Genomic DNA, 27,112 nt, shown 5'->3' with positions numbered 1-27,112 from the left:
AGTGACCATAAGCCACTAAGCAAATGCCTACTTACAGGCTTAGGTAGTATGATAGGTACAAGTTCTGTAATTTACTTCTTTTTAGTGTTTATTTATTTATGAGAGAGAGCACAAGGGAGGAGCAGAGAGAAAGAGGGAGACACAGAATCTGAAACAGGCTCCAGGCTCTGAGCCGTTAGCACAGAGCCCGACGCAGGGCTTGAACTCATGAATTGTGAGATTGTGACCTGAGCCAAAGTCGGATGCTTAACATACTGAGCCACCCAGGTGCCCCTGTAATTTACTTTAAAGCAATATAGCACATACACCATGATGTTATGTGACTGGATGGAGCTAAGGTATTGCTGGCATCCTGACCAAGAACACGCACCCCAGCGTGGCCTGCACAGCCCCATGCAAGTGGGCTCAGGGCCAGCAGGAAGGTACCAGTGCAAGAGATCAGTTAATGCAGGGGGATCAAGGAAATAAGTAACCATGTTGAGGCTATTAGGAGCTAGAGTTTTCACCACTGGAGAAAAGAGATATAAAATATGGCCAATGGGAAAGCTAGCATCGAGCCTGTGGATTGGATTTGGAGGTATCAGTATGAACTCATGGTTTTAAAATCTACATAGAGATAGGGGGTGCCTGGGTGGTTCAGATGGTTAAGTGTCCAACTTCGACTCAGGTCATGATCTTATGGTTCATGAGTTCAAGCCCTGCATTGGGCTCTGTGCTAACAGCTCAGAGCCTGGAGCCTGCTTTGGATTCTGTCTCTCTCTCTCTGTCTCTGCCCCTTCCCCACTCACGCTCTGTCTCTCTCTCAAAAATAAATAAACATTAAAAAAATGTTGGTAATCCACATAGAGATGGGGTAGATATAGAAATAACATACAAGTGCACGTGTTTTTGTGCGTATATATGTGAATTTCCTAGCTAGAGGAATTCTAGAATGACGACACCCCAGTAGCAGTGAGCATATCCAGCACCTAGATCTTGGTTTCTAAACGCCCCTATCCAGTAAGAGAAAGGGTTCATTAGACAAAGGGATGATTACAGGGCTGGGACAGAAAAGGTATAAGCTGAGTCTGGAACATCTTGTACAAGAAAGAACTAAGCAAGTGCTCAAATAATGATGGGCCATGTGAAAAGGACACAGGATCTGGCTAAAAGGCACTCCCTATAGCAAAATGTGGAAAATGTGAACATCTAAATACATAATAATATGATAACTCACTGAATAAAATAGGACTGCATCAGGCCATACTGCTGATGCATATTTATATAGTATGAATAAATATGAGAAAAGTCAAAGTTTGACCTTTCTGTTGAATGCCCCCTGATAAATATTAGAGGAATCATGAAATTAGAAAATCACCATTTGTCACCTATCACAGTAATAACTGATTCAGGCACAAATTGTCAACAGCTGCTAAAACTAGTGGGTGAAATTTGATGAGGAAAAGCCTATTTATATAGTCTCCAAGTAGATCCCCACAAAATAATTATTATTTATAAATAAAAAATACTTAATTTTATGGTAGAGAAACTGGGTAAACACTTTCTTATTCAAGTGATAAAATCAGTTTCATATATATACTATATATATGTGTGTGCACATACACACACACAGAAAATATGGCAAATGGTAAAATTTTAACAGTTGAGAAATATGGGGAAAGGATATACAGGAGTCCTCTACTATTTCTTCAACTTTTCTCTGTGTTCAAAAGGATTTCCAAATAAAAGGTTTTAAAAAGAATGCACAGGGGCGCCTGGGTGGCTTGGTCGGTTGGGCGGCCAACTTCGGCTCAGGTCATGATCTCGCGGTCCGTGAGTTCGAGCTCCGCGTCAGGCTCTGTGCTGACAGCTCAGAGCCTGGAGCCTGTTTCGGATTCTGTGTCTCCCTCTCTCTGACCCTCCCCCGTTCATGCTCTGTCTCTCTCTGTCTCAAAAATAAATAAACGTTAAAAAAAATTTTTTTTTTAAAAAGAATGCACAATAGGGGTGCCTGGGTGGCTCAGTCAGTTAAGCATCTGACTTCGGCTCAGGTCATGATCTCACGGTCTGTGAGTTCGAGCCCTGCGATGGGCTCTGTACTGACAGCTCAGAGCCTGGAGCCTGTTTCAGATTCTGTGTCTCCCTCTCTCTCTGCCCCTCCCCTGTTCATGCTCTGTCTAAATAAACATTAAAAAAAAATTAAAAAAAAAAAAAAAGAATGCACAATCAGGTAGTATCTAATCAGGAAGGCCACAGTATAAGCCCTTCTAATCAATTCTTGATTCACACTTAACTCTTTGCTAATTAGACCACATAATGTTTCAAATGGTGACAATTGTGCCTGCTGTCTAATGAATAGAAAATGGGTGCTTGCTAATGCCAGTTTAATCATTCAAGATGTGGGTTGGCTAAAAGCTTTTCAAGGACACTCCTTTTCCCTTGCATGGACAGTGTTTAAGAATCCTACAAGGTCTGCCACCTGTGCCCTAGAATGAATTCCTAACCCTTCCTGTGTCCAGCTGTAAACCTGTGGATAGTGGTTCTCACCCAGGGAATATTTTGTCCCCGAAGAGACATTTAGCAAATGTCTACAGGCATTTTTAGTTGTTACAACTTGGGGAGGAATCTGCTGACCTCTAGTGGGTAGAGGTCAGGGATGCTGCTTAACATCCTACAGTGCACAGGAAAGCCCCACAACAAAGAATTATCCATGCAAATGTCAATCAGGCCAAATTGGGGAAACCTTGCTACAGAGGACTCTGTTTGCCCACAGTAACAGTAACAGAACACTGTCTCTGAAACCCTGGCATGTCCTCAAGTGTTTCTTTCATTTAAAGTGTTGGCCAGAGCACCGAAGAGGACCAAGAATTGGGGTTTCCTCCAGTCCACAGAATAGGATACACGAACAGGTTTTGTGTTTGTACATGTAGTTAATAAATGTCTGGACATAGCAGAATTTAGTCTGAGACTTCATTGTGACCTGGTAGTGCAGCCATCTGGGAGGATCTCACCCTCACCCCCCTCAAAAACATCTTCAGCAGCTGTGGCTGAGTAGAAGGAAACCCAAGGGACAAGCACACCCAGAGTCAGGTCAGCTCACAGCACTGACTCTGCCCAGGGTCTGCAGGGAACACAGAGCCTCCAATCCTTCTTCAAAGAAAATGAATGGAGGCAGAAGATGTAAAGCAGGGACCTCCACTAGCTGCCTGGGCAAGTGACTCTTTGCTTTTTATCTTTTTCTGTGAAAAAAGGAAAACCCTCGTATTTTCTGTATTATTGAGCTTATTTTGGCATGAATAAGGTTACAGTATGATGCTGCCAGGACATCAAAACAAGCCCAGGCCCACGTGACAGCCATTCTGAGCAAACTGCCTGCTCGGAAGAGACTAGGTGAGAAACGAACATATTCCAGCAGACAATCTTCTGGTTTGCGGGTCTCTGCCTAAGTGTTTGTGCCCAGGTCCACCTGCTCCATTTTGCCTGCCTACGTCCCTCTCAGCATAGCCCAAGCAGCCACGAGTCTGCCTGAATTGGGGGATGTGAGGAAGCTGGTCTGTCCATGGAGAGGACCTCCCAGATTCCGTATACGGCACCCGTACTTTCCTGCTGCAGGTCTGTGACAATCCCCTGTTCTTGCCTGCCCTCCTAGCACCAAGCCCACAGCCTGGCACATAGTAGGTCTGCAATAGCTGTCGTTGAACTGCCCTGAACTTCTCACCTGATATGCGGCGGAAGCTGCACTCCAGATGAAGCCCTCGGGAAACTGTCCATAGACAAACTCGTCTTCCCTGGACAGCGGCATGCCGTTGTTGGTGATGACCTCTGTGTAGTACCTGGCAGAGGCTCTTGCTGTGCGAGGTCTGTTCGTGTTATTGAAATCAACATGGTACAGTCCAAACTTGACTGTGTAGCCATTCAGCCACTCAAAGTTGTCCATCAGAGACCATGCAGAATACCCTCGAAGGTCTACACCATCAAGTCGGTAGGCTGGGAACATTCCAAAGTGAGCAGAGAAGAGCTTTACACCTGGAGGGTGAGGTTCTCAAGAACCCTAGACAAGTACTGGCACATCACTTAAGACAGTAGTCCTAAACCATTAACTTGTACCCACGATTAATGTATGCCCAGATGGACAGAGCACCTTCTTTTTTTGCCAGCACTGATGCCCTCATAGCAAGTATTAATGACCAATCTTTGCAAAACCAAATTCTTTTGTTGGGGTAAAGGGACAGGCTTGAAATCAAGAGTCTCAGCCCACTGTAGAAGTTACACATAGAAATGTGTTTTAGAGAAGAGTTTCTTGTTCTGGGGTGCATGAAACTCACCAGAATATAACATATGCACCATTTTAACAGAAAGTTATCTTTTTGTTCACTGCACTTAAAATAGAACTTGCCACATAGTAGTTGCTCAATAATGAATGGATGGACCCATGAAAATACTTGTATGGGGACTCTGTATGTGTACATCTGGGTAGATGACCATGGCTTTTTTTCAGATTTCCAAAGGGATATGTAACCCCCGACAGGAAAAGAATTATGGAGTTAGAGCCTAAGAGAGACTTGTTTATGGTTTGTAATCCACTTTGCCAAACCATGTCAGGCACATGAGATATGGATGCTGGAAGATTCTGTAAGGGGGACATGAATTCTCACATACCTTTCAAAGCTTCATTGATGTAGGTTTTGTGGTAAAATATCCTATCAGTATCTTCCACTTTTGGATTTGTCAGCCCCACTCCATTTTCAGTGATGTAAATGGGTATGTCACCATACTCTTCCTTGATCCAGTTGAGCAGTCTTCGTGTCCCCCAGGGTGTGGCTCTGTTTATTGCTGTGGAAGGCCATGAAGGGTCCTCCTCCTTGGTTGCCTCCTGGTCATCTTCATAGGAGGGTGGGTTTAACCTGGGTGTTTTGTGCTGCACAATTCTGGAGGAGTAGGTGTTGAGGCAGAACACGTCAGCTGTGGCCCTGATGTACCTCTTCTCTTCCTCAGTGAAGCTTGGCAGGCGGGAGGTGGCTAAGTGTTGAAGCTCACTCCTGTTCCCCACTTTCCACTTCATGGCATCGGGATAGTCTCCGTTTCGGAAAATGGGGTGGGCAAACCAGCCCAGTGAGAACTGCAGCACTCGGTCAGCTGCCTCCACATCCCTTGGGATCTCAGGGGACTTGGGCTCTGCCCAGTGTGCACTGAGGCTCAAAGAGATGACCCCCTTCTGTTCCTGCCTGTATTTCTCATCGTAAGTGTGATATACTCTGGCATGAGCTTTGATGATTGCATGGCCAATTCTGTAAGGTCCCCAGCCTGGGTCTTTCACCTTTGGAGGAAAATCCCCTGAGCCATAACCCAACCATGCCTGGTATGTGGGCTCATTAAAGGTCATCCAGAACTTGACTCTGTCCCCAAAGGTCTGGAAACAAAAGTCTGCATAGCTGTTAAACAACTCAATCAAGGAAGGATTTTCCCAGCCTCCAATATCCTGGAGGGCCTGGGGCAGGTCCCAGTGGAACAGTGTCACCATGGGAGAGATGTTGCTTGCCACCAAGCCATTGATCAGCCTGTTGTAATAATCAACACCGTGTCTGTTGATAGAATTGTTTCTCCCTGTTGGGAAAATCCGAGACCAGGAGATAGAGAAGTGATAGGCCTTCACCTTCAAAGCTCGAAGCATATTCAGATCGGCATCCAGTTGGTTATAGCTGTCACAGGCGATGTCTCCAGTGGCATTGCCTTTCACATTGCTCCCTGGTGTGTGGGTGAAGTTATCCCAGATGCTGGGGCCTTTGCCATCAGCATTCCAAGCTCCTTCAATCTGATAGGCTGATGAGGACACGCCCCAGAGAAAGTCCTCTCTGAAAGTACCATGGTAGAACAAATCTCTTTCAAACTTGGGTTGGTTGGAGAACTTTTCCCAAACTACTTTAGCTTTGGAGGGCACATCAGACGGAAAAGTGAAGGCTCTGATTTTACGTGGGAAGTTTGCTAAACTGGGTGGTGGCAGTCTCTTTACTGCCTTGGGGAGGAAACCGTTCTTTTCAATGATGCTGGTGAAAAAGTAGGCAGATTTCCTGGGAGTCCTTGGCTTGCTGCTGTCATTGAAGTTGACATGATACAGTCCAAACCTCTGGCTGTAACCAAAGGGGCCTTCAAAGCCATCCATGAGGGCACGAGCGATGTAAGATCGAACATCCACTAAGTCCTCCTTGATAGCTATGGAGAAAAACAAAACTTTGGATTATTTTCAAGTCTCTATGGGGCACCTGGGTGACTCAGTTGGTTAAGTGTCTGACTCCTGATTTTGGCTCAGGTCACAATCTCACAGTCAGTCAGGAGAGAGCCTCCTGCACCCCACCCTTGGGCTCTGTGCTGACGATGGAGCCTGCTCTGGCTTCTTTCCCTCTCTCCCTCTCTCTCTGCCCCTCCCCTGCTTACACTCATGCTTTCTCTCCCTCTCTCAAAAAATAAAAAATAAAAATAAATAAAATTAAAAAAAATAGTCTCTGTTACTGATGTTGCTATTTAAAGGTTTTCCTTTTCATATGCACGTTTTGGAGGGGATTTAGGTTATCCCAAAAATGTTAACCCTTTTTCCTCAGAATGAATAAAAGAGAATCCACAAGATGCCCACGAATCATCAGGCCACATCTATGGTCATAAACCTCAATCCAGAAGGCCATCCCTGCCTCCAAATGAATACAAGCATGTGTCCCATCTGCTACTATCAGGATTCCTTGTTTTTTTATAGAATGCATAAATCATTTAATATTTAAAATATACTTTTGTTTTTCCTTACGTCTAGCAATACTGACATAAAATGATCACACATCCCCTCTTAAAAAAGAGAAATAATGCCTACAGTAAGGTATTTCCTGGTACAGTGAGCTGAATGGTGGTCCCCAAAAAAGATATGTCCAAATCTTAACTTGGTACCAGTTAATGTAATCTTATTTGGAAAAGAAGTCTTTGTAGATGTAATTAAGTTAAGGATCTTAAGATGAGATCATCCTGCATTAACTGGGTGAGTCCAAAATCCAATGACAAGCATCCTTAAAAGAGAAAGATAGGTCTCCACGAAGATGGAGGCAGAGATTGGGGCAATGCAGCCAACAGCCAAGAAATGCCTGGAACCACCAGATGCTGAAAGAGGCAAGGAAAGAGTCTCCTCTGGAGACTTCAGAGGGAGAGTGGCCCTACCAGCATCTCCATTGTGGACTTCTGGCCTGCAGAACTGTGAGAGAATAAAAAAAAAAGCATCTAGTGAGTCAACCAAAAGCCAGTGTCAAAGTAAAGCAATGGCTTTGGGCTCAAACTGGGAACCAGCAAAGTATTAAGCCCTATTTTTATCAGATTACACAGCCTCTCAACAAACATTGACTATATAAGTGGCTGGCAATTCATTTATTTTATATAATTCATTTATTCATTCAATGAATAATTTAGTAAACACCTACTTTGTCCCAGGCTGTAAAAGGCTCTAGAAACAAAAATGAATAGAAGCTTCATAGGTTAGTGGGTATTGATGAGCCAGTGATAGAAAGGCCTGTAGTTTCACTCACTGGCTGTTTGGGCACACCATGTAATCTCTCAGAGCATCAGTTTTCACAATGGTCTCATGAGGATGATCTCTGCTCCTATTTTCTGCACAAGGCTGTTTCAAAGATCTCTTGAGATAATGTCCTAGAGGGATTCCAAGATTGTGAAGATTACATAATTGTACCCTTGATGCTGAGAACACAAGCAAAGTAAAAGAGAGGGTGTCCGGCCTCATGAACACTGAGGCCTCCACTCCCTAAGGTGTCTCCATTCCTAACTGCAGTGCCCAGGGTAGGTATTGCTAGTCAACTCTTTCTCTCTGAATCTACACAGGGCCTTGAAATCTTCTCAGAATAGCCCTCTAGGCAGGTGGCTAGCCATATATCACTCGATTAGTGCTGATATAGGACATGAAAATTATTTGCCATTCCTTTTTACTTGGAATAAAAAGACATATGGGGAAAAGATAGTCTTCAACAAATGGTGTTGGGAAAATTGAACAGCTACATGCAAAAGAATGAAAGTGGACCAATTTTCTACACCATACACAAAAATAAACTCAAAATGGATTCAAGACCTAAATGTGAGATCTGAAACCGTAAAAATCCTACAAGAGAGCACGGGCAGTAACTTCTCTGACATCAGCCATATCAACATCTTTCTAGATATGTGTCCTGAGGCAAGGGAAACAAAAGCGAAAATAAACTATTGGGACTACATAAAAATAAAAAGCTTTTTCACAATGAAGGAAACAATCAACAAAACTAAAAGACAACCTCTGGAATGGGAGAAGATATTTGAAAATAACATATCCAATAAAGGATTAATATCCAAAACATATAAAGAACTGATACAACTCAACACCTAAAAAAAAAATAAACCAAGTAAAAAATGGGCCAAAGACACAAGCAGACATTTCTCCAAAGATGACATCCAGATGGCCAAAGGACACATGAAAAGATGTTCAACATCACTAATCATCAGGGAAATGCAAATCAAAACTACAATGAAATATCACCTCATGCTTGTCAGAATAGCTAAAATCAAAACCATAAGAAATAATAAGTGCTGGTGAGGATGTGGAGAAAAAGGAGCCCTCATGCACCATTGGTAGGAATGCAACTTAGTGCAGTCACTGTGGAAAACAGTATGGAGGTTCCTCAAAAAAAATTAAAAATAGAATTATGATGTGATCCAGTAATTCCACTACTGGGTATTTACAAAGAATACAAAAATACTAATTTGAAAAGATATAGGCACTCTGTTTACTGCAGCATTAATTACAATAGCCAAATTATGGAAGCAGCGCAAGTGTCCATCAATAGATGAATGGATAAAGAAGATGTGGTATTTATATATAATAGAACATTACTCAGCCATAAAAAAGAATGAAATCTTGTCATTTGCAACAATATGGATGCATCTAGATGATAAAATGCTAAGTGAAGTCAGAGAAAGACAAATACCATATGATTTCATTCATGTGTGGAACAAACAAAACAAATGAACAAAGAATAAAAGAGATAAACCAAGAAGCCGACTCTTAACCATAGACAACAAACTGATGGTTACCAGAGAGGAGGGGTGGAGGGGGGGGTTAAATAGCTGAAGGAAATTATGAGTACACTTATCATAATGAGCACTAAGCAATGTATAGAATTGTCAGATCACTGTATTGTACACCTGAAACCAATATAACACTGTGTGTTAACTATATTAGAATTAAAATAAAAAAAATTTAGGTGTGCTTGGGTGGCTCAGTTGGTTATGATCTCACAGCTTTGTGTCACGTCATGATCTCATGATTCATGAGTTCGAGCCCCACATCGGGCTCTGTGCTGACAGCTCAGAGCCTAAAGCCTGCTTCGGATTCTGTGTCTCCCTCTCTCTCTGCCTCTCCCCTGCTCGTGCTCTGTCTCTCTCTCTCAAAAATAAACATTAAAAAATATTAAACTCTCTTTCTCTCTCAAAAATAAATAAATATTAAAAAAATATTTTAAAAAATTTAAAAAGACGTATGAAACTATGTTAGGTAAGACTGGTGCAGTAGATATGAATTAATGGGATCAAAGTGAATGATGTGGAATGTAGATTTTATAGCTGACTTACGGAGATGGAGATGAATGTGGCCAGAACAACGAGGGAAGATTTAATGGGTTGGAGTCCCCTCCTATAATGCCATTGGCATCCTTTATTACAATTTTCTGTCTGTGACCCTCTGTAAACTCTGAGGGTCCTATGGGAAAAGATGATATTTGCTCAATATTTTACCCTTACTGTCTTGTGCAATGTGCGGTACATAACAGGCACTGAATAAATATTTGTTAAATGAATGTGTTAAAAGATGATGAGTTTTTGATCAATGGATAGGACTCAAATGGGCAGAGTGTAGGAGGCGGCATTATAGGGAATACGAACATAGGAACAAACACTTGAGGCTTCTGGGGGAAACAGCTAGGAGGCTGATATGAAGGACTCATGCTATTACTACTAACACTACTTTTTGGCTTCATTTTCTTAGGAGACTGTCTTTGTCTCATTAAACAGAAATCTGAAGACTTGGAGAAGTACCACCCACCTTCCAATCACCAGCATATCCACCATTCTTACCTTTGAGCACCTCATTGATATATTTATTGAAGTAGTCTACTCTCAAGGAATCCTCAAGGAGATCTTCAGTCTCCCCTATGGGCATGCCATTCCCAGCCAGGTAGATCGGAACTTTTCCTCTTGTGTATTCCAAAGATACAAACTGCAATAGCCTCCTTATACCCCAGGGCACCACATAAATCCAAGGGGATGAGGTCTGGGGCCATGCAGGGTCCACATGTTGGGAAAAGCCTCCAATGGTGTCATAGCTAGGGATGCAGGAATCTTGTTGGGCCGTGCTGATAAGGCGAGAAGTGTAATGAGACAGACCCAGAAAATCAGCAGAGCCTTTCAGGAGTTGCTTCTCTGCCTTGGTGAACTCAGGGAGCTGGACCACAAGACTGGGGCACTGTTGGTTCATCTGTTGGATTTGGGCCTTCAGGGCAGCAGGGTAGTCTCCATCCACAAAGATGGGGTGTGCAAACCAGCCCAGCATGAAGTGCAAGAAGCGTTCAGAGGCACTCAGGTCCTCAGGCCTCTCTGGGGACAGAGGTTCTGCCCAGTCTGAGTTCAACACAATGCCCACACGTCCCTGCTGCTGTGGACGATAGTAGCTATTATAGTGGTGCCAAACTCTGGCATGAGCCTTGAGGACCAAGTGAGCCACCTTGTGAGGAAAAAAAAGAAAGAAATCCAGTGCTTAATAACAGCTAATAACAAAGCCAACAACAACCACAAGCCAATAACAAGTCTACAACAACAAGTTAATACGAATGTCAATAATGTTACCAATGTTAATAAAATAGCCACAATGAAAATGTCCACATCAATAACAGCACCAATGCCAACAACATCAGGAAGTCATCAGCAAGTCAATGCCAATATCAACAAGTCAACAATATCAAAAAGTAGTTAAGATTGATGCTAACAATGTCAGTAAATCAACAACATGGACAATGTTGACATCAACATCATCAACACCAATGCCAGCAATATCAACAGCCAATAACATCAACAAGTCAACATCACCATCAACAGGTCAATAGAACCATATTTCACAGTAAAAAATTGTTAATGAATTCTCTCATAAGCTCCTCCCAACAGTCTTGTGTGACAGTATAATTATTATTACCACTATACAGATGAGGGGAACAAGATCTAGAGAGGTATAGAATGTAAGAAGCCTGACTCTGCCTGTATTGTCCCCCATGATGCTATTCTGACTTTGTTCTTAGTAAGTGCTTATTGAATAATTCATCAACAACGAATTTGGGATGATCATTTTATTTGACACAGAAGGGATGGGACAATTCTTTCTAACCTACCTGCTGTTTCCACTTAATGAAATCTAGGAAGAAAACCCATGACCAGGAATCTCTTTGTAGACTTAACTCAAGGTCTTACAAAAGTTAACAGCTTTCCTTGGCAGAGTGCCATGGGAAAACGGGCAAAAGCAGGGTGTCTGGAGTGTAACAAACCTAGACTCCAATCTTGACTTTGTCACTAACTTGCTTCTCATTCAGTTTCCTTGTATGCAAGAAGTGGTAATTATGCATTCATTTAGGAGGACTAAATAAGATCATGTATACAGAGCACCAAGCAGACACTTGGGGTGTAGGAGGGAGATTACTATTGCTTATCATCCTTTCCTTTTTCATTTTTATCATCTGAAGATAATGACACTTACTCTTGAAGACTTTCAGATCAAAATATGCCTTAGGAAGTCAAACTCCTCACTGCTTCTCATGTTGCAAATGTTAATCCTTAACAGGGTCCTAAACTCCAATGGTAAACTGTGCTTCTTTCCAAAAGGCAGGAATGTGTGCCTTCTAACTGAGTCAGCATCAGGCAGGGGGCTCAGCGGAATATGAAACAACTAGCAAAACCAGTCATTGTGGCCATGTAAGAACATGGAAAGGTGTTAATGACATGTCAGATAAGAAATGGGCACTAGGGTGATTACGACAGCCAGTGTGGGTTCAATCATCATAACAAATGTACCATGCTCGTGGGGGATGTCAATAACGGGGGGAGCTGTGCACTTGTGGGAGCAGAGGGTATATGGAAAATCTACGTTAACTTCTGTTCAATTTTGCTGTGGACTTAAAACCACTGTAAAAAATAAAGTGTACTTGGGGCACCTGGGTGGCTCTATCAGTTAAACATCTGATTCTTGATTTTGGCTCAGGTCATGATCTTATGGTTTGTGGGTTTGAGCCCTGCATCAGCACTGTCAGCATGGAGTCTGCTTGGGATTCTCTCTCTCTGCCCCTCCCCCATCTCTCTCTCTCTCAAAATAAATAAACATTAAAAAAAATAAAGTCTACTTGAAAAAATGTACTAAGGGTGCTTGGGTGGCTCAGTCGGTTAAACGTCCGACTTTGGCTCAGGTCATGATCTCACGGTTTGTGAGTTCAAGCCCCGCGTCGGGCTCTGTGCTGACAGCTCAGAGCCTGGAGCCTCCTTCGGATTCTGTGTCTCCCTCTCTCTCTGACACTCCCCTGTTCATGCTCTGTCTCTGTCTCAAAAATAAATAAATATTAAAAAAAATTTTTTAAAGGCACTGAATTTAGTGCACTCTGTAAGTACACTGTGAATGCAAGGACTGGAAGGACATATGGGCAAAATTATGAGTGAACCGTTTTCTTTGCAATCTTCCCTTAATGGTATTATACTGTTTTAACTAATAAATCAAAGCAAGAATTGAAGGAGAAAGGTGGTGTGGACTTTCCAGGAGCCACAGTTGTAGGGATAAGAAGCCAGGAGAAGAGGTTGGGATGAGTTTTACAACAAGGAGACAAACAGGTTCAAACCTTCCATTTTGAGAAGTGTTCTCTCTTGGTGTGTATGCTCTTGTTGAACAAGAGCAGAGTGGAAGCTTTGACTTCACTCTAATTTTTGGCATTTCATCAAGTCATTGATTTTAGCTCATTCTGAATGTGGACATTTTGGATTGTTCTCTAATTTTCTTATGTGTATTTATTTGTATCATCTCCAAAAAGTATTAAATCTTGAGGATATGGGTCATGCATCCTCCTTAACACCTAGCATAGGGCAAGGCAAAGACTCCTATTTCAGAACAGAACCCAAGATGTGGCAGGGGAAAGCCAGGCTAACATGTGCATCCTGAATATGGATGTCAGGGAAAGCTGGTGAGTTTTCTGGGAGATTTGAGCAAAAAAAGAAATGATGGAAAGGGCCCATATTAAGCTACTTAAAATTTTGTGTCCAGTATATACATCCCCTTCTTATGGAAATGATACCCTGCCTACCCTCTGGAAAGCCAAACCCTTTTTCCTTTTCCACCTCCCCACCTCTCAGCCAGTGTGTGGAAGGGTAGAGCTGAGACCCAGACCCAGACCAGTCACTGCACAACATTTTCCCAGCCTAAACTTAGTGATTGGTTCAGGGATGGGCATGCAACCCATGCAGCAAGCATAAGGCACAGGGACACGTTTGCTGGGAATGCCAGAAGAGAGGTAAGCTTTCTTTCCTGCTGGTCTTGAAATAGGAGAGCGTAGCTGCTACCATCTGGTTACCAAGCAGCCCAAGTAGAAAACCAACAAGGAGGGGCAAGAAGAGAAATTGAGTACTAGTGGCATTGTTTGGGATCTGATCAAGCTCCACTCTGACCAGCTAAAACCCAGACTTTTCAGGGATGCCTGGGTGGCTCAGTTGGTTGAGCCTCCGACTCTTGATTTCAGCTCAGGTCATTATGTCACTGTTAGTTGGATCAAGCCCCCCCCTCCAGCTCTGTGCTGACAGCTTGGGGCCTGCTTGGGATTTTCTCTCTCTCTGCCCCTCCCCAACTCATGCTCTCTCTCACTCTCTCAAAATAAATAAACATTTAAAAAAATCATATTAAAGCCCAGACTTTTCAGTTTCCGGAGCTGATGGACTCCCACTTGGCTTAAGTCTGTCTGGGTTGGTTTTTCTGTCCCATGCAACTAAGAGTCCTGGATGACAAGGAAAATCTGCTGTAGACTCAAGCAGACTTGGGCTCAGATTCTGGCTTCAAACTGCTGACCCTGTAGCGATGCCATCAGGAAACAGTTTCTCCTCTCTGAGCCCCAGTTCCCTCATCCACCAGCGCTGTTCCAAGGATGTAATAACTTATCAAAGTGCCAGCAGTATTTGGACAAAATAAGGTGATTAACGATTTATGGTGCCTTCCCTCCCTCTGGCTTCCTTTAAAGCACAAAAAGTAAACGCATTCTGACTGGAAGAGACAATGACTTTCTCCCAGCCAAATTCTCCTCCAGTGAGGCAGTACTGCAAGGACGAGAAGTACCTTGAAAGAAGCCACGCCCGGGTCGGAGATGCCCGGTGCGTGTCGGCCAGTGCCGTAGCCCGCGTAGCTCATCACCCACGGCTCATGGAAGGTCACCCACAGCTTCACGCGGTCCCCGAAGGTGGCGAAGCAAAAAGCCGCGTAGTCCAGGAAGGCGTCCACCACACTGTCGTCCTGCCACCCGCCGCGCTCCTGCAGGGCCTGGGGCAGGTCCCAGTGGAAGAGCGTGGCCATGGGCTGGATGCGTGCGTCCAGCAGGCTGTCGATGAGCCTGCTGTAGTAGGCGACGCCCTGGCGGCTGGGTCCGGGCCCGAGCCCCGTGGGGAAGATGCGGGACCAGGAGATGGAGAACTTGTAGACGTGAGCTTGGAGGCCGCGAAGCAGGGCCACATCGGTGTCCACCTTGTGGTAGCTGTCACTGGCCACCTCCGGTGTTGCTGCGCCCTCGGAGGCGTGCCGGCGACCCAGGTGGTCCCAGACGCTCGGCCCTCTTCCGCCCTCGGCCCAGCCTCCTTCCACGTTAAAGGCTCCCGTGGAGACGCCCCAGAGGAAGCCTTCGGGGAAATATTCCCGCAGGAAAGCGTCCCTTTCGGCCGTGGATTGGTTGGCAAATGTTCCCCAGACTCTCCGGTAGGCGGAGCCCCGCGGCGAGGAGGAACCTACTGCCGTCCCTAGGGCAGGCTGCGCGGCGGTCTGGAGGGGCGCGCTGTCTGTCCGAGAGCAGGGCCCGCTGCGGGATCCGAAAGACGGAAAGGACACGGTGAGTAATGACCCTGCGGGCTACCTGCGCCCCCAGACTGATGGATGGCGGCAATGTGTGTAATTAGTAAAGGTTCGAGAAACACTGAGTCAAAAGCCACACAAGTGCCTGGTAGATGGGAAAATTACTATTATTGCCTCTTCTTAGGTGAGTTATTATTGCTTCTGCAGGACTCCAAACACTGTGCCAAGCCTACCGTTCTGTGTATTAGCTTGTCCTCAAATACTGTCTTTAGTTCTGATGCCATGATTTTTCTTCTTACTGTTTATAAAACATAGCTAATCATAATGATGGCTTTAACTCATTATGCCTTGATTCTGTGCTGGCCACTGTGATATGAATGTAGGTCTCTCCATTAATTTTCATGAATTTATTAGATAAGGACTACAGTTATTTAACCGTATCCTATAGAGAAGGAGATTGAGAGTCAAAGAAATGAGTATATTCTGGGCATCAGGGGACCAGCACCTGTTTGTCAGCTGGTATGGAAGAAAGTATTTCAATAACTGAATTACTGGTGTAGCTCTACTGATGTGCATCAGCTAAATATTAACACCAGCTACAACCTCCTTTCTCCTTTATGCTGCCTGGATTATGGACACAATGGCAGGAGCTCATGCAGTCATGATGGACAATAAGGTGGAAGCCTTGTTAAGGATGACAAAAATTAAGGCAGAAGCCTGGATTCCTGATGATTATACCTACTGTAGATCATCCATCTCCAGCCTGTGTAATGTAAATGAACCCACATCTTGTTTTTTTTAATGAGAACTCCTTAATCACATAGTTTACAAACTGTAGAATACAGCCTGTGTTTTTAACCACATATCACTGTATTTGTAGATGTGTAGACATTCATATATTTTTAAATATTTCATATATATAAATTCAGATAAATATATATATTTGAAATAAAACATACTGTAAAAATGCTATCCTTACATGAATGCACTCTAGTTTCTTTTTTATTCTAGTCCATTTCTCTCCTTCTGTCTTTCCTTCCTTCCTTTTTTGTTTTTAATTTTCTTTTAACATTTATTTATTTTTGAGAGGCAGAGAGAGACAGAGCATAAGCAGGGGAGGGGCAGAGAGAGAGGGAGACACAGAATCAGAAGCAGGCTCCAAGCTGGCAGCACAGAGCTTGATGCGGGTCTTGAACTCACAAACTGCAAGTTCATGACCTGAGCTGAAGTCGGACGCTTAACCGACTGAGCCACCCAGGCGCCCCTCTTCCTTTCTTTTTTTAATAAAACATTTTCTTCTCATGTTTCAAAACAAACCCTAAATTGGTTTACCAATCTCCAAGTCCTGGCCTACAGGCTGGAAGGCACTGTAAGAGAGCATGTGGCAGTTACACCAGCAGAGGGCAATGTTGAGGAAGGGTTGGTGTAGGTGGATGTGTTTGGTCTGGAGGGGGAATCACAGGGGGATGGCGGAAGGGGGTGCAGTACAAGGGCATCTCCTGTCCAATGGCCATCATGTGGAGGGAGGATGTCATTTGTGCGTGGTTAGCCCAGAGCACAAAATTGGTAGAAGTGACAGGGACATTGCAGAGGGACCTCTGTCCAATGGAGAGAAATCTGGGTCTTCCAAACTTAAGTACCTCCTATTTTATGAAGCGTCAACGAACTCACATTTGCTAAAACAGCAGTGGGGGTGGGGGGTAATCTATAGTTATGGATTATCCATAATATATACAGGTCTCTGGAGCACAACCAGGGACACAGGTGACACCCACTCAATGAACAGACTCAGCTACTCTGACCTAAAACTCCTGATCCTGATTGTCCTCCTGGCTTGGAAGAAATGAAGTCTTGAGGAAAGAAACAAACAGTCCCTGGATAAAATACAATTTGCTCTAAAGGACTGCTTAATTATTCATTTGCTTTTTTATTTGCTTATGTATGTATATATGTATGTATGTATAATCTCTTCACCCAGCATGGATCTAGAACTCACAACCTTGAGATCAAGAGTTACATGTTCTTCTGACTGAGCCAGCCAACCACCCCTCAATTTGCTCTTAAAGCTTTAATGCTGGAAGTTCAGGTTTACCTAACTTGGGAGGAGATTTAACATACTCAGTATGAGTATACTGAGTATCTCTCAAGAGATTTAGCATAGCCTCAGTTTCTATGCCCAGGCCTTGCAGGTAGTCCTCCTTCAGCTATCCCTCCCCTGCCCCCAGCCACCTCAGAGCATCCCAGATAATGCTCTTTCTCCCCCTTCTGTGGAGCAATGCTTTGTCTTCTGCCACAATCTGGTATTAGAGTCATTTGTGGGCCACTCTGCTTCCCCTCCAAGGTCTAAGATTCTCAAAGAGAAAAGGATGTTACTCCTGTTGGAACCCCCCTCAGTCTGCCCTGGCCCCCAGCAGACTCTCCACCAACATCCCCCTGAATGAGGATCGCCGGCTGTTAGTTTAATGTCAGCCAGTGTTGGACCTTTGCCTCAGGCCAAGTTTAGAGGGAGAACCTTGGAGCTGATATCATATGGCATCTTGTGGTTTTATAATTACTGAGCTTTCTGGGTAACCCTTTCATTATGGCCTCTTGAGTTCTATTTTCTGAAAAGACATAGCCCAGTAATCCTCAGCTGACTCCGAGTGTGGTCAGGGAGCACTTTTGCCCTATCTGCTCTTTCTACCATTCATACTCCCAGCACAAAGCCTGACAGTAGCAGCCACTCGGGGTCTGTTGGTTTAACCGGCAGAGCTTGAAGTGAGTTGAGAGGACTGAACAACAGATTGAGATACACAAGTGCTAGGAGAGGAAAAGCACAAGAAGATGGTAGCAACTGAGTGAGTGACCCTGGACAGAGCTTTTCTAGCAGTCTGAGGTAGGGTAAGGAGAGCTCTAGCTCAAAGTCTGGGAGGCCAAATGATTCTTTCCAGTCTTTGTCTTTCATCAATGCATGGTGCATGAAGCTCACATGTGTAACATACCCATGGAAGGCTGACGTTTCTGGGGAACAACCATCTCCTGGTTTCCACACCATCCTTTTAGGTTTTTGTCTTTTAGGTTTGTCATGTGGAGAGAGGATGTCATTTGTACGTGGTTGGCCCATGTCTTTTTTGTCTTTTAGGTTTTTATTTTATTTTATTTTTTAAATTTTATTTTAAATTTTTTTTAAATTTACATCCAAATTAGTTAGCATACAGTGCAACAATGATTTCAGGAGTCCACACCATCCTTTTCATGCTCACTTGGGAAGCACATCGGATTTTGAGTGTTGTGAGAGGGTCATTATGGGGGTAACCTAAAACCTGCTCTAATTTTTTTTTAAAGTATGCCATTTACAAATTTTGGTATTTTAGCCATAATTTTGGTAAGAAATTATTTGCAACCCCACATAAATTAAAACCTCTCTTCTTAGGGTATGCCTGGCTGTCTCAGTTGGTAGAGGCTGTGACTGTTTATCTTTAGGGTCATGAATTCAAGCCCCACATTGGGTATAGGGATTACTTAAGGAAATAAAAAACAAAGTAAAAAAAAACAACCCACGAAAGTCAAAAACAACCTCTTCTTAGAACACCACTGAGTTAGGTTTCTGCCCCACTGCAACAGTTCAATCTCCTACCTATGCTATCTCCTCAAGGGGAAGATGTTTTACATATCACATGAGGAAACAGGTATACAGAACCAACCTCACTTACTCAGAACACGTAACTTCAGTGGGGTGGTCAGATATATCTTTAACCCAGGCTGCTGTTCCACAAACTCAGGTTGTCTCCAACAAGATCTTAAATTAGAAGACAGGGGTTCAGATACCAGCTCTACTCATTGTGTACACTTGGACAAACTGCAAAGGTCACCAGTGCAGAATGACAAGAGAGGATGCAGGACCATGTGGGCCCCGGGTAAGATGCAATGGGAGACAGGCTCTCTCTGCCATCCCCTCTGAGCCTTTATCTCTCGCCTACAGAACAGCCATGATAAAATCACTGGCGAGAGGCAGATGGCAACAGTCCCATGAGATCACACGTATGAAAGAATATTCTGCAAACATCAGCTATTGATACTTCAGCAGGAAATCTAACATTACCTTTTCTTGGAACTTGAACAGCTCAGGAAAGTATTGAGATCAAACCCAATGGTGATCACTTGGCTTTTATTTATGGCTGTAAAAGAAGAAGTTTAATTAATTCTCCCTGAAGTCCAACCAACAATATGCATGATTGCCATCAATCGTTTTCCTTATATATACAACACACCCAAACTCCAAGCAATTGTTCTAAGCTCCCTGGAAAATGCCATGGACTAAAGCACTAAGGAGGTCAGAAGTGATTTCCACCTACTTAGAACAGTGGTTCTCAAACTTCCGTGTGCATCAGAATCACCTGCAGAGCTTGTAAAGCACAAATTGCTGGGCCCACCTCACAGTTTCTGATCCAGTGCATCTGACATAGGGCTCAAGGATTTGAATGTCTAACAAGGTCCCAGGTGAGGCTGATGCTGCTGGTCTGGAGACCACACATGGAGAACAATTGATTTAGAAGAACTCAGACATCAGAAAAGGATGGAATTTTTTAAATTGTAGTAAACTATGCATCAACATAAAATTGACCATTTTAGCCATTTAGAATGGGATGGAACTTAAGAATAGAGATAGGTATGCCATCAAAAAATGAGTTAGGGTGAGGGTTATTAAGTGGTATCTATGGATGAGTGTCAGGAGGTCTGTGAAGTCAGCTCAGTACTGGTTACAGGTAGTAAAAAGGGCACTACTGACTTATACCATACTCTGCCTTATAGGGTGACTGGGATGGATGTCAGGACACCCAGGAATGTGGCCCTCAGACCCTCCTGCAGAGTCTCTAGTAGATCCTCAGCCCCTGATGCCTTAACAGAATCCACCTTACCCTTGACCCGACTGGACCAAGAGTGATCTCCTGATCCATGGGCCCCCAGTCAGATTCACTCTCAAGAATTTGAACTTGAACTAAGAGGCACAGAGAAGATGGTCCATGAGCTGTGGGTCTTAGACATGAAGGTTTTGGTGAGGTGCCCACTAGGGCCATGTGCAAGCTGAAGTGAAATGCGGACGTGAATAAGAAGAAGCAGAGTGAGGCAAAGGTGAGATATCAGAGGGATGGGTAATGGAAGGGGACACGCAAGCACAGAGCAGTTCCCCTGCTTACACCTGATACCTGAGGCCTGATGGCCTTTATTTACACAAGACCGAGGCATCCTTGTCATCTTTATACAGAACCCCTCGTCTTTCTTGGGTCAGTGGGAGCTAAGGGACAGAGGGTACAAAGGCATCTGGGGTGGGCTCTCAGACCAGCCCTCCTCTGGTCCTTCTTCTTATTGGAACCCCAGACTTTCAGGACTGCTACTGCCAAGCCAGTGCACCAAATGTGACTCAAAACCTCGCCAGCAATGGTCCACTCACCCTCGAGAAGGCTGAAGAGCAGTCTGGCTGACTTCTTCCTGGTGGAGGGGCAGTCCTGGAATCTTAGATTGAAGATGAAAATTTTTACTTTTGGCTCAACAGTCTGAAAAAGATAAAGGCAACAAGTGAATTGAAGTTGCCTAGCATAAGTTTTTTGATAACAAGGATAGATTTTCAAGATGAGAAGTTACGAACCTCACTCCGGTTTGGGAAATGACCTCCAGACATCTCAATTAGGAAAGGAAGCAGACTCTAGACTCTGAGGGAGAATGAGCTACACTTTTCAGTAACAGTGGCCACACCCTCCCCATCAACCCACACCAAAGAGATAGGCTTAGCATGCTTACAAGGCTTACAGTGCCCAACCAGGCACTGTGTTGGGACCAGGGACAAGGCCATCCACTCATGTTAGGGGCCTTTCTTACTATAAGAGGCTTAATCAGGTGCCACCATCACAGTATTTATGGATGTCTGGGGTTTGCTTCAAAACAACCTGACTTGAGAAGGGGAAGATGGGGCATAGATGAAACAAGATCAGCCATGAGTCGATAGCTTTTGAAGTTGGGGATGGCTTCATTATACTTTTCTTGTAGACATATTTCACATTTTCCATAATAATAATGATGATAAAGCGGCCCTCATTCAAATGGAACAGGTGTGACTTTTCTCCCATTTCTAAGCCATTTCACTGTCAAAGGAAACATGTTGTTTGACTTCACTTTAAATTACCTTTTCTGGGGGGGAGGTTGGGTTTGGTCATTTTCCCCACATCAAGTTTTTCCTCTTCGGAGGAGTTAAAAGCTACTGAGAGATACCGATAGCAACTACTTCCAAAGAAGGCAGGCTCATTCTTTATTTTCTCAGAGTCACCTGCAACAATCCCCCTTCTTTACAGATAAAGTGCCTTCAGCCTTGAGAAGCTAAGTTGCCCAAGACCACAGTTAAAGGAGGTGCAGCTCACACAGTCCTCATTCTTTCCCTTGCTGGGTGGATGCAGGGGAACCCAACAGCTAAGGGGACCGAGGATTTTCTCTCTCCTGAAAGATCAACACACAATGGGGGCCAGGAGGGCTGAAGGAGCCTTCAGCTGAGTGGGGAATTTCCTGGGTGAGCAGAGCCTTTACCTGCTCAGAGAACAGGGGCACTGCTCATGCACCTCCTGCAGAATTTAGATGTGCTGGGCATGAGGATGTCTTCTAGCCCTAAAACACCTGTGTGCTGGTGAGAAGAGCAGCAGCTCAGGGTCCCTGAGGCTCAGAGAAGGATGTGCAGGTGCTCTGGGGAGAGTGGAAGGAAACGGGAATGGGACAGCGTGGGACCTGCTCCTCCAGGCCTTCAAGCCTCCAGGAGCAGGGTGAGAGGACCCCAGATGAGGAGGAAGGGTACACTCTGAAGGAAGCAGTGGGCAGAATGATCTGGGTTCTTGGGGACACAAGTCAGCCCCTCGCCTGGGGAGAAAGCTGTTCTTCCTGTCCTGGGCGTGCTGTGTGGGAAATGGTACACGCCTGTAAACCAACGAGCCCAGAGAGGGACAGTCTCCTCTCCAGCTCAGTTCTCTCCTCATAGCTGGTGATGAAAGTGGTCATCCTGAATCTTTAGAGCTACATCTGAAGTGTCAAATACAGCATCTGGAACCTAATCCCTACCTAAGGAAATAATAGGAATAAAGAACTCCTAATAAAAGGCTGCCAAGTTTGTCCAGGAGGGTTTTACTATTCGGCTGGCCAGCTCTCAACTGAGAGTTCACAGCTTTATCCAGACACTGGGGGGAACAGGCCTTCTTGAAAACGTTTTGATGTCAAAAGAGAAACACTATAAACCACATCCTCAAGCAGAAATTAAGCCAGTCCTCTGTTGATGGCCTCTCTGAGGCATGCTCCATCTGCCTAACCCAGACAGTTTTAAAATATCAGACAATGAACCCATTAGCTGAGGAACAAGCCCTGATTGAAGTCCTTAAAGAAGACAAAAGATAGGTTTAGGTGTGATAGGCATCAGCAGGCCTTGAAGACACTACTTCAGCACTGCTTACGGCCCAGAAATCTGGCCCACCAAGCCCACCAGTGCAGTCTCTGGGTCAAGCCAGTTTGGGTTCAGGTAAGAAGATATTTGCAAAAACAACTAAAATTATACATGATTTTCAAAAATGCCACCCTCATTATAATGTCCCCAACACCTTGGAATTATTTTTGTCTTGCAGAGGGAGTGTGGTGTCATGAGAAAGCCCTGGTTCCAATTCCAGCTCTGCTCACTACCTCATGTCTGACCTTGGTTAAGTTTCTTAAGTGTTGGGGTCTGCTGTAAGGGATAACATGAAATAAAGTGCCCCACGCGGTGCTGGGCACAGAGCAGGCACTAAAGTCATAGCAGCTATTACTCAAATACCTTGTGAATGCATCTGCTGTCTTTGATTATTAGATCATAGTATTTGTAAACAATAAAAGCGGCAGTGCCTACAAGGTCAGCAGGAAACCCATAGACACAGGGATGGGACTGATGCTAATTAGTCCATTTCAAGCTTCCAGCCTCGGGTCAAATGGAGTTCCCACCTAGCTGCAGCACTGAGGGTTTGACACTGATGAGCTTGGCCTTTAAACAGGTAATTCCTCTAACAATCCACCCTGCCTGGTGGTGGGGGTGCTGGGATTCAAAGCCAGGAGGCCCAGGGCTGAAAGCAGAGGGGAGTGGCTTTATAACCCACACCTGCAGAGGCAAGAGGAAGACACGGGTGAATGCTGGTGGCCAGGTGTCCCTGGAGAGGCCTGTGCGAGGGCAGCACTTCAGGGGTAAGTATGGAAATACTGCTAGGACCCAGGAAGGCCAGAGAGAAGCCACTGGGTGTGCAATCTGTTCTAACCTGTTCGGAGATGGGCTAACAGTCAGGACTCCAGGGAATTGGGGATTTGTCTTCCATGAGGAAGGTGCTCAGCAGTAACCAAGCATAGGACAGAAAGCTAATAGGTAGGTAGGTAGGTGGCATCCAACATACTTTCTCTAAATAGTCACAATCATTAGACTTGAGGAAAACAATCCTGGGAACGGGAAGGAAGGGCCTAAGTTTACAGGAAGATCCCCATAGCTGGCATCTGATTCAGCAGACCTGGGTGTGAAATGTCTTTTTTTTTTTCAGTTGTGGTGAGACATACATAAAATTTGCCATCGTTAGAGAGGAAGAGAGCCAAAGCATAAGAGACTCTTAAAAACTGAGAACAAACTGGGGGTTGATGGGTGCGAGGGAGGGAAGGGTAGGTGATGGGTATTGAAGAGGGCATCTTTTGGGATGAGCACTGGGTGTTGTATGGAAACCAATTTGACAATAAATTTCATATATTAATAAATAAATAAATAAATAAATAAACATTAAAAAATTAAAAAATAAAATAAAAATAAAAATAAAAAAAAGAATTTGCATTTCCAAGGTGATGCTGCTAGTGTGTGCATTTCACCTGCAGAACCATTAATTCAAGTTATATGAACTATATAATATATGGAAGCCTTTAAATAGAGTAATGTATAGTTAAAAAAAAAAAAGATTTAGTATCGGGGCGCCTGGGTGGCTCTGTCAGTTGAGTGCCCAACTTCGGCTCAGGTCATGATCTCACAGTTGGTGAGTTCAAGCCCCACGTCGGGCTCTGTGCTGACAGCTCAGAACCTGGAGCCTGCTCCGGATTCTTTGTCTCCCTCTCTCTCTGCTCCTCTCCCACTCACACTCTGTCTCTATCTCTCAAAAATAAATAAATGTAAAAAAAATTAGTATTTGATTTTAGAGAAAAAAAGAGACTCTTAAAAACTGAGAACAAACTGAGGGTTGGTGGGGGGTGGAAGGGAGGGGAAAGTGGGTGACGGGCATTGAGGAGGGCACCTGTTGGGATGAGCACTGGGTGTTGTATGGAAACCAATTTGACAATAAATTTCATATTAAAATTAAAAAAAATAAATAAATATCAAAAATAAATAAATAAAATAAAAAATAAAAAAATAAAAAATTGCCATCATAACCATTTTTACAGTTCAGTGGCATTAAGTACTTTCACGTTGTTGTGCAACCACAACCACCATCCATGAAAAGCCCTTTTAAATCTTAGGATGAACACTGACTGGAATTTCAATTCTCAGATATCTACACAAGAGATCCATGTGGGATATTTACCTTAATAAGACAACCCTCATTACCTCTTCCAGGGAAGACTGCCTGACCCTGCAAAGTTCTCCAGCAATGCATTCACTGGAGATCTGCCCAGATGCAGCTCTGCAGGTCTGCTGGCTCTGCATGGAATAGCTCAGTTTACACATCAGCCAGAGCATTAAATGTCTAATATGCTGGGGCACTCAATCAGTTAAACATCCCAGTCTTGGTATCAGCTCAGATCATGATCTTATGGTTTATAGGATCAAGCCCCCATCTAGCTCTGTGCTAACAGCCCAGAGTCTGCTTGGGATTCTCTCTCTCCCTCTCTCTCTGCCCCTCCCCAGCTCACACACACTGTCTCTAAACAAAATAAACATTTAAAAAAATGTCTAATATGCTGTCAGGAAGCTTCACCATTCATCAATATGGGAAATGGCTCAAATTACCTGTAATTTACTCAACTTCTGTGGCAAACTTGCCTCACTTTGGCATTCATAAAACAAATCAAGAGAGAGGAAATCGACGGTGCCCTAGAAATAAGTAAATAGGATCGTTAGAACATAAGCAATTTCAAGATAAAGTACTGTTCAGAAGTATCCTTTTTTGTTTCTCCTCCTCCTACTGAATGGATACTCCGAAGTGAGATTTTCCAGGAAAAAGCAGGTAGAGGAGAAGCTGGGACAGAGTGAGAATGTATGGAAGCCTTGTGCCTGCATGTTGCTGGGAATATATCACCACATACTCAGCAAAGTGCTCGGCACACAATAAGTGCTCAATAAATGTATATGATTAAATGAGGGAATGACGGGGAGCCTGGGTGGCTCAGTCGGTTGAGCATCCAACTTCGGCTCAGGTCATGATCTCACGGTCTGTGGGTTCAAGCCCCGCATTGGGCTCTGTGCTGACAGCTCAGAGCCTGGAGCCTGCTTCGGATTCTGTGTCTTCCTCTCTCTCTGCCCCTCCCCTGCTCATGCTCTGTCTCTCTCTCTCTCAAAAATAAATTAACATTCAAAAAAAAATTTTTTTTAAAGATTTAAATGAGGGAATGAAGTACTGGATGCCAGAAATGGTGGGTTTCCACCAAAGAAGTGAGCACTAATGGAGTCAGAGGCCAGAGCTGCCCTGGTCAGCCCCCTCCTCACAGCTGTCCCACTTTGCTGGGACAGAGATAGCGGAGCACTCAGACACCCACAGGATCTGCAGTGATCTCTGCAGACCTACAGGGGTTTGGGGCTTTGTTTTAATTGTAGGCTATCTTCACTGGCCTACTGTCAGGCCACAGTTTTCAAGTCCACCCTAGTTGACCCTAGCTTGACCCATTGTATTATCCGAGAGCACAGCTCTTATGGTCCTGGACATATCTATCCCTCTGCACAGTCTCTGGCCTGCATATGTTCTAAGAACTTCAGATTCACAGTCTAAACACATAAAGATACCACTGTGATTCCATCCCTGCCTTTCTCAGAAGTCATTGTATCCTTGTCATGACTAGATCAGAGCCTGTTATCTCTCCTTCATAGATCATCTGTTCCCTCAGGACACAGACCCTTGATAATGGCATCCGATGACAACCAAGTGCACCATGGACCTTTGATAATTGACTCATCACTAGCTCCCTATGGCTTTCCAGATCAAGTCTCATCCGTGTTTACCCAATAGCCTACATGCTTGCTCCACTTTGGTGAGTACCACCAAACCCCTTCCCCACCCCCTCTCAGCTCTTACTTTTGTTTGTCATTTCTGTACAACACATAGTCGCTTAGTTCCCACCCTTGAAAGTCATTGCAGTGGAGGAAGATTTAAAGAGTAGAACCACTGAAGCATACAACTTAACACAGAGTGTTAGTAAATGCACCAATTACATGAAAAATTGCAGAAAGTTAGAAGTGCTATAAGGAAGTCTACATCAGTGGTCTTCAAACTTACCTGGGGCTCACCTGGAAACTATGAAGACCCAGGACAGTCCCTCCACATTAAGCCTTGGCTTACGCGCTTTACTAGCTCTCCAGGTGATTCTGGTACACAACAAGACTTGGAAAGTGCTGGTCTAAACAAAGGGCTATGTGTTCCAAGTGGAGAGAGAAAGCAAATCAAGTTGAGCAAGGGAGTATTGTTAAATGAGGCCTCCCGATGGAAAGTGTATGCACGTGTATGCCATAAATGGGTAGAATTTTGTTGGAAGAGATTTGGGCAAATCTAGGATAAGAAGCACACTGAATGGTGCATGCAAGACGGGGAAGAAAGCATAGCATATACACTGGGAAAAATAGGAGGGGAGACCCCAAGACAGCTTGAGTGAGCCACACCTGGAAGGCCCTGAGGGATTTGCACCAATTTCTCCCATCTGTGGCAACACATAACATAAAATTTACCAAGTTCACTGGCATTAGGTGCATTCACATTGTTGTGCAACCATCACCATAATCCATGCAACACA

General features: G+C 44.2%; 1 protein-coding gene across 2 annotated transcripts in view; it reads right to left on the bottom strand.

The window, feature by feature from the left end:
* Positions 1-27,112, bottom strand: part of LCT (lactase) — a 51,492-nt gene that overhangs the window by 14,816 nt on the left and 9,564 nt on the right. For both annotated transcript variants that reach the window (XM_058715427.1, XM_058715428.1), the window contains exons 3-9: positions 25,122-25,205; positions 20,547-20,649; positions 19,197-19,272; positions 14,393-15,122; positions 10,123-10,768; positions 4,639-6,189; positions 3,698-3,966 (exon numbers count right to left, since the gene is read on the bottom strand). In XM_058715427.1, coding sequence (XP_058571410.1) covers positions 3,698-3,966; positions 4,639-6,189; positions 10,123-10,768; positions 14,393-15,122; positions 19,197-19,272; positions 20,547-20,649; positions 25,122-25,205 — 3,459 coding nt within the window. The remainder of the gene's footprint in view (positions 1-3,697; positions 3,967-4,638; positions 6,190-10,122; positions 10,769-14,392; positions 15,123-19,196; positions 19,273-20,546; positions 20,650-25,121; positions 25,206-27,112) is intronic.

The sequence above is a fragment of the Neofelis nebulosa genome, chromosome 2, assembly GCF_028018385.1.
Source record: "Neofelis nebulosa isolate mNeoNeb1 chromosome 2, mNeoNeb1.pri, whole genome shotgun sequence".
Classification (NCBI taxonomy): Eukaryota; Metazoa; Chordata; class Mammalia; order Carnivora; family Felidae; genus Neofelis; species Neofelis nebulosa.
Note: the sequence above shows the minus strand (reverse complement) of the source record. Positions and strands in the feature narration are given on the sequence as shown.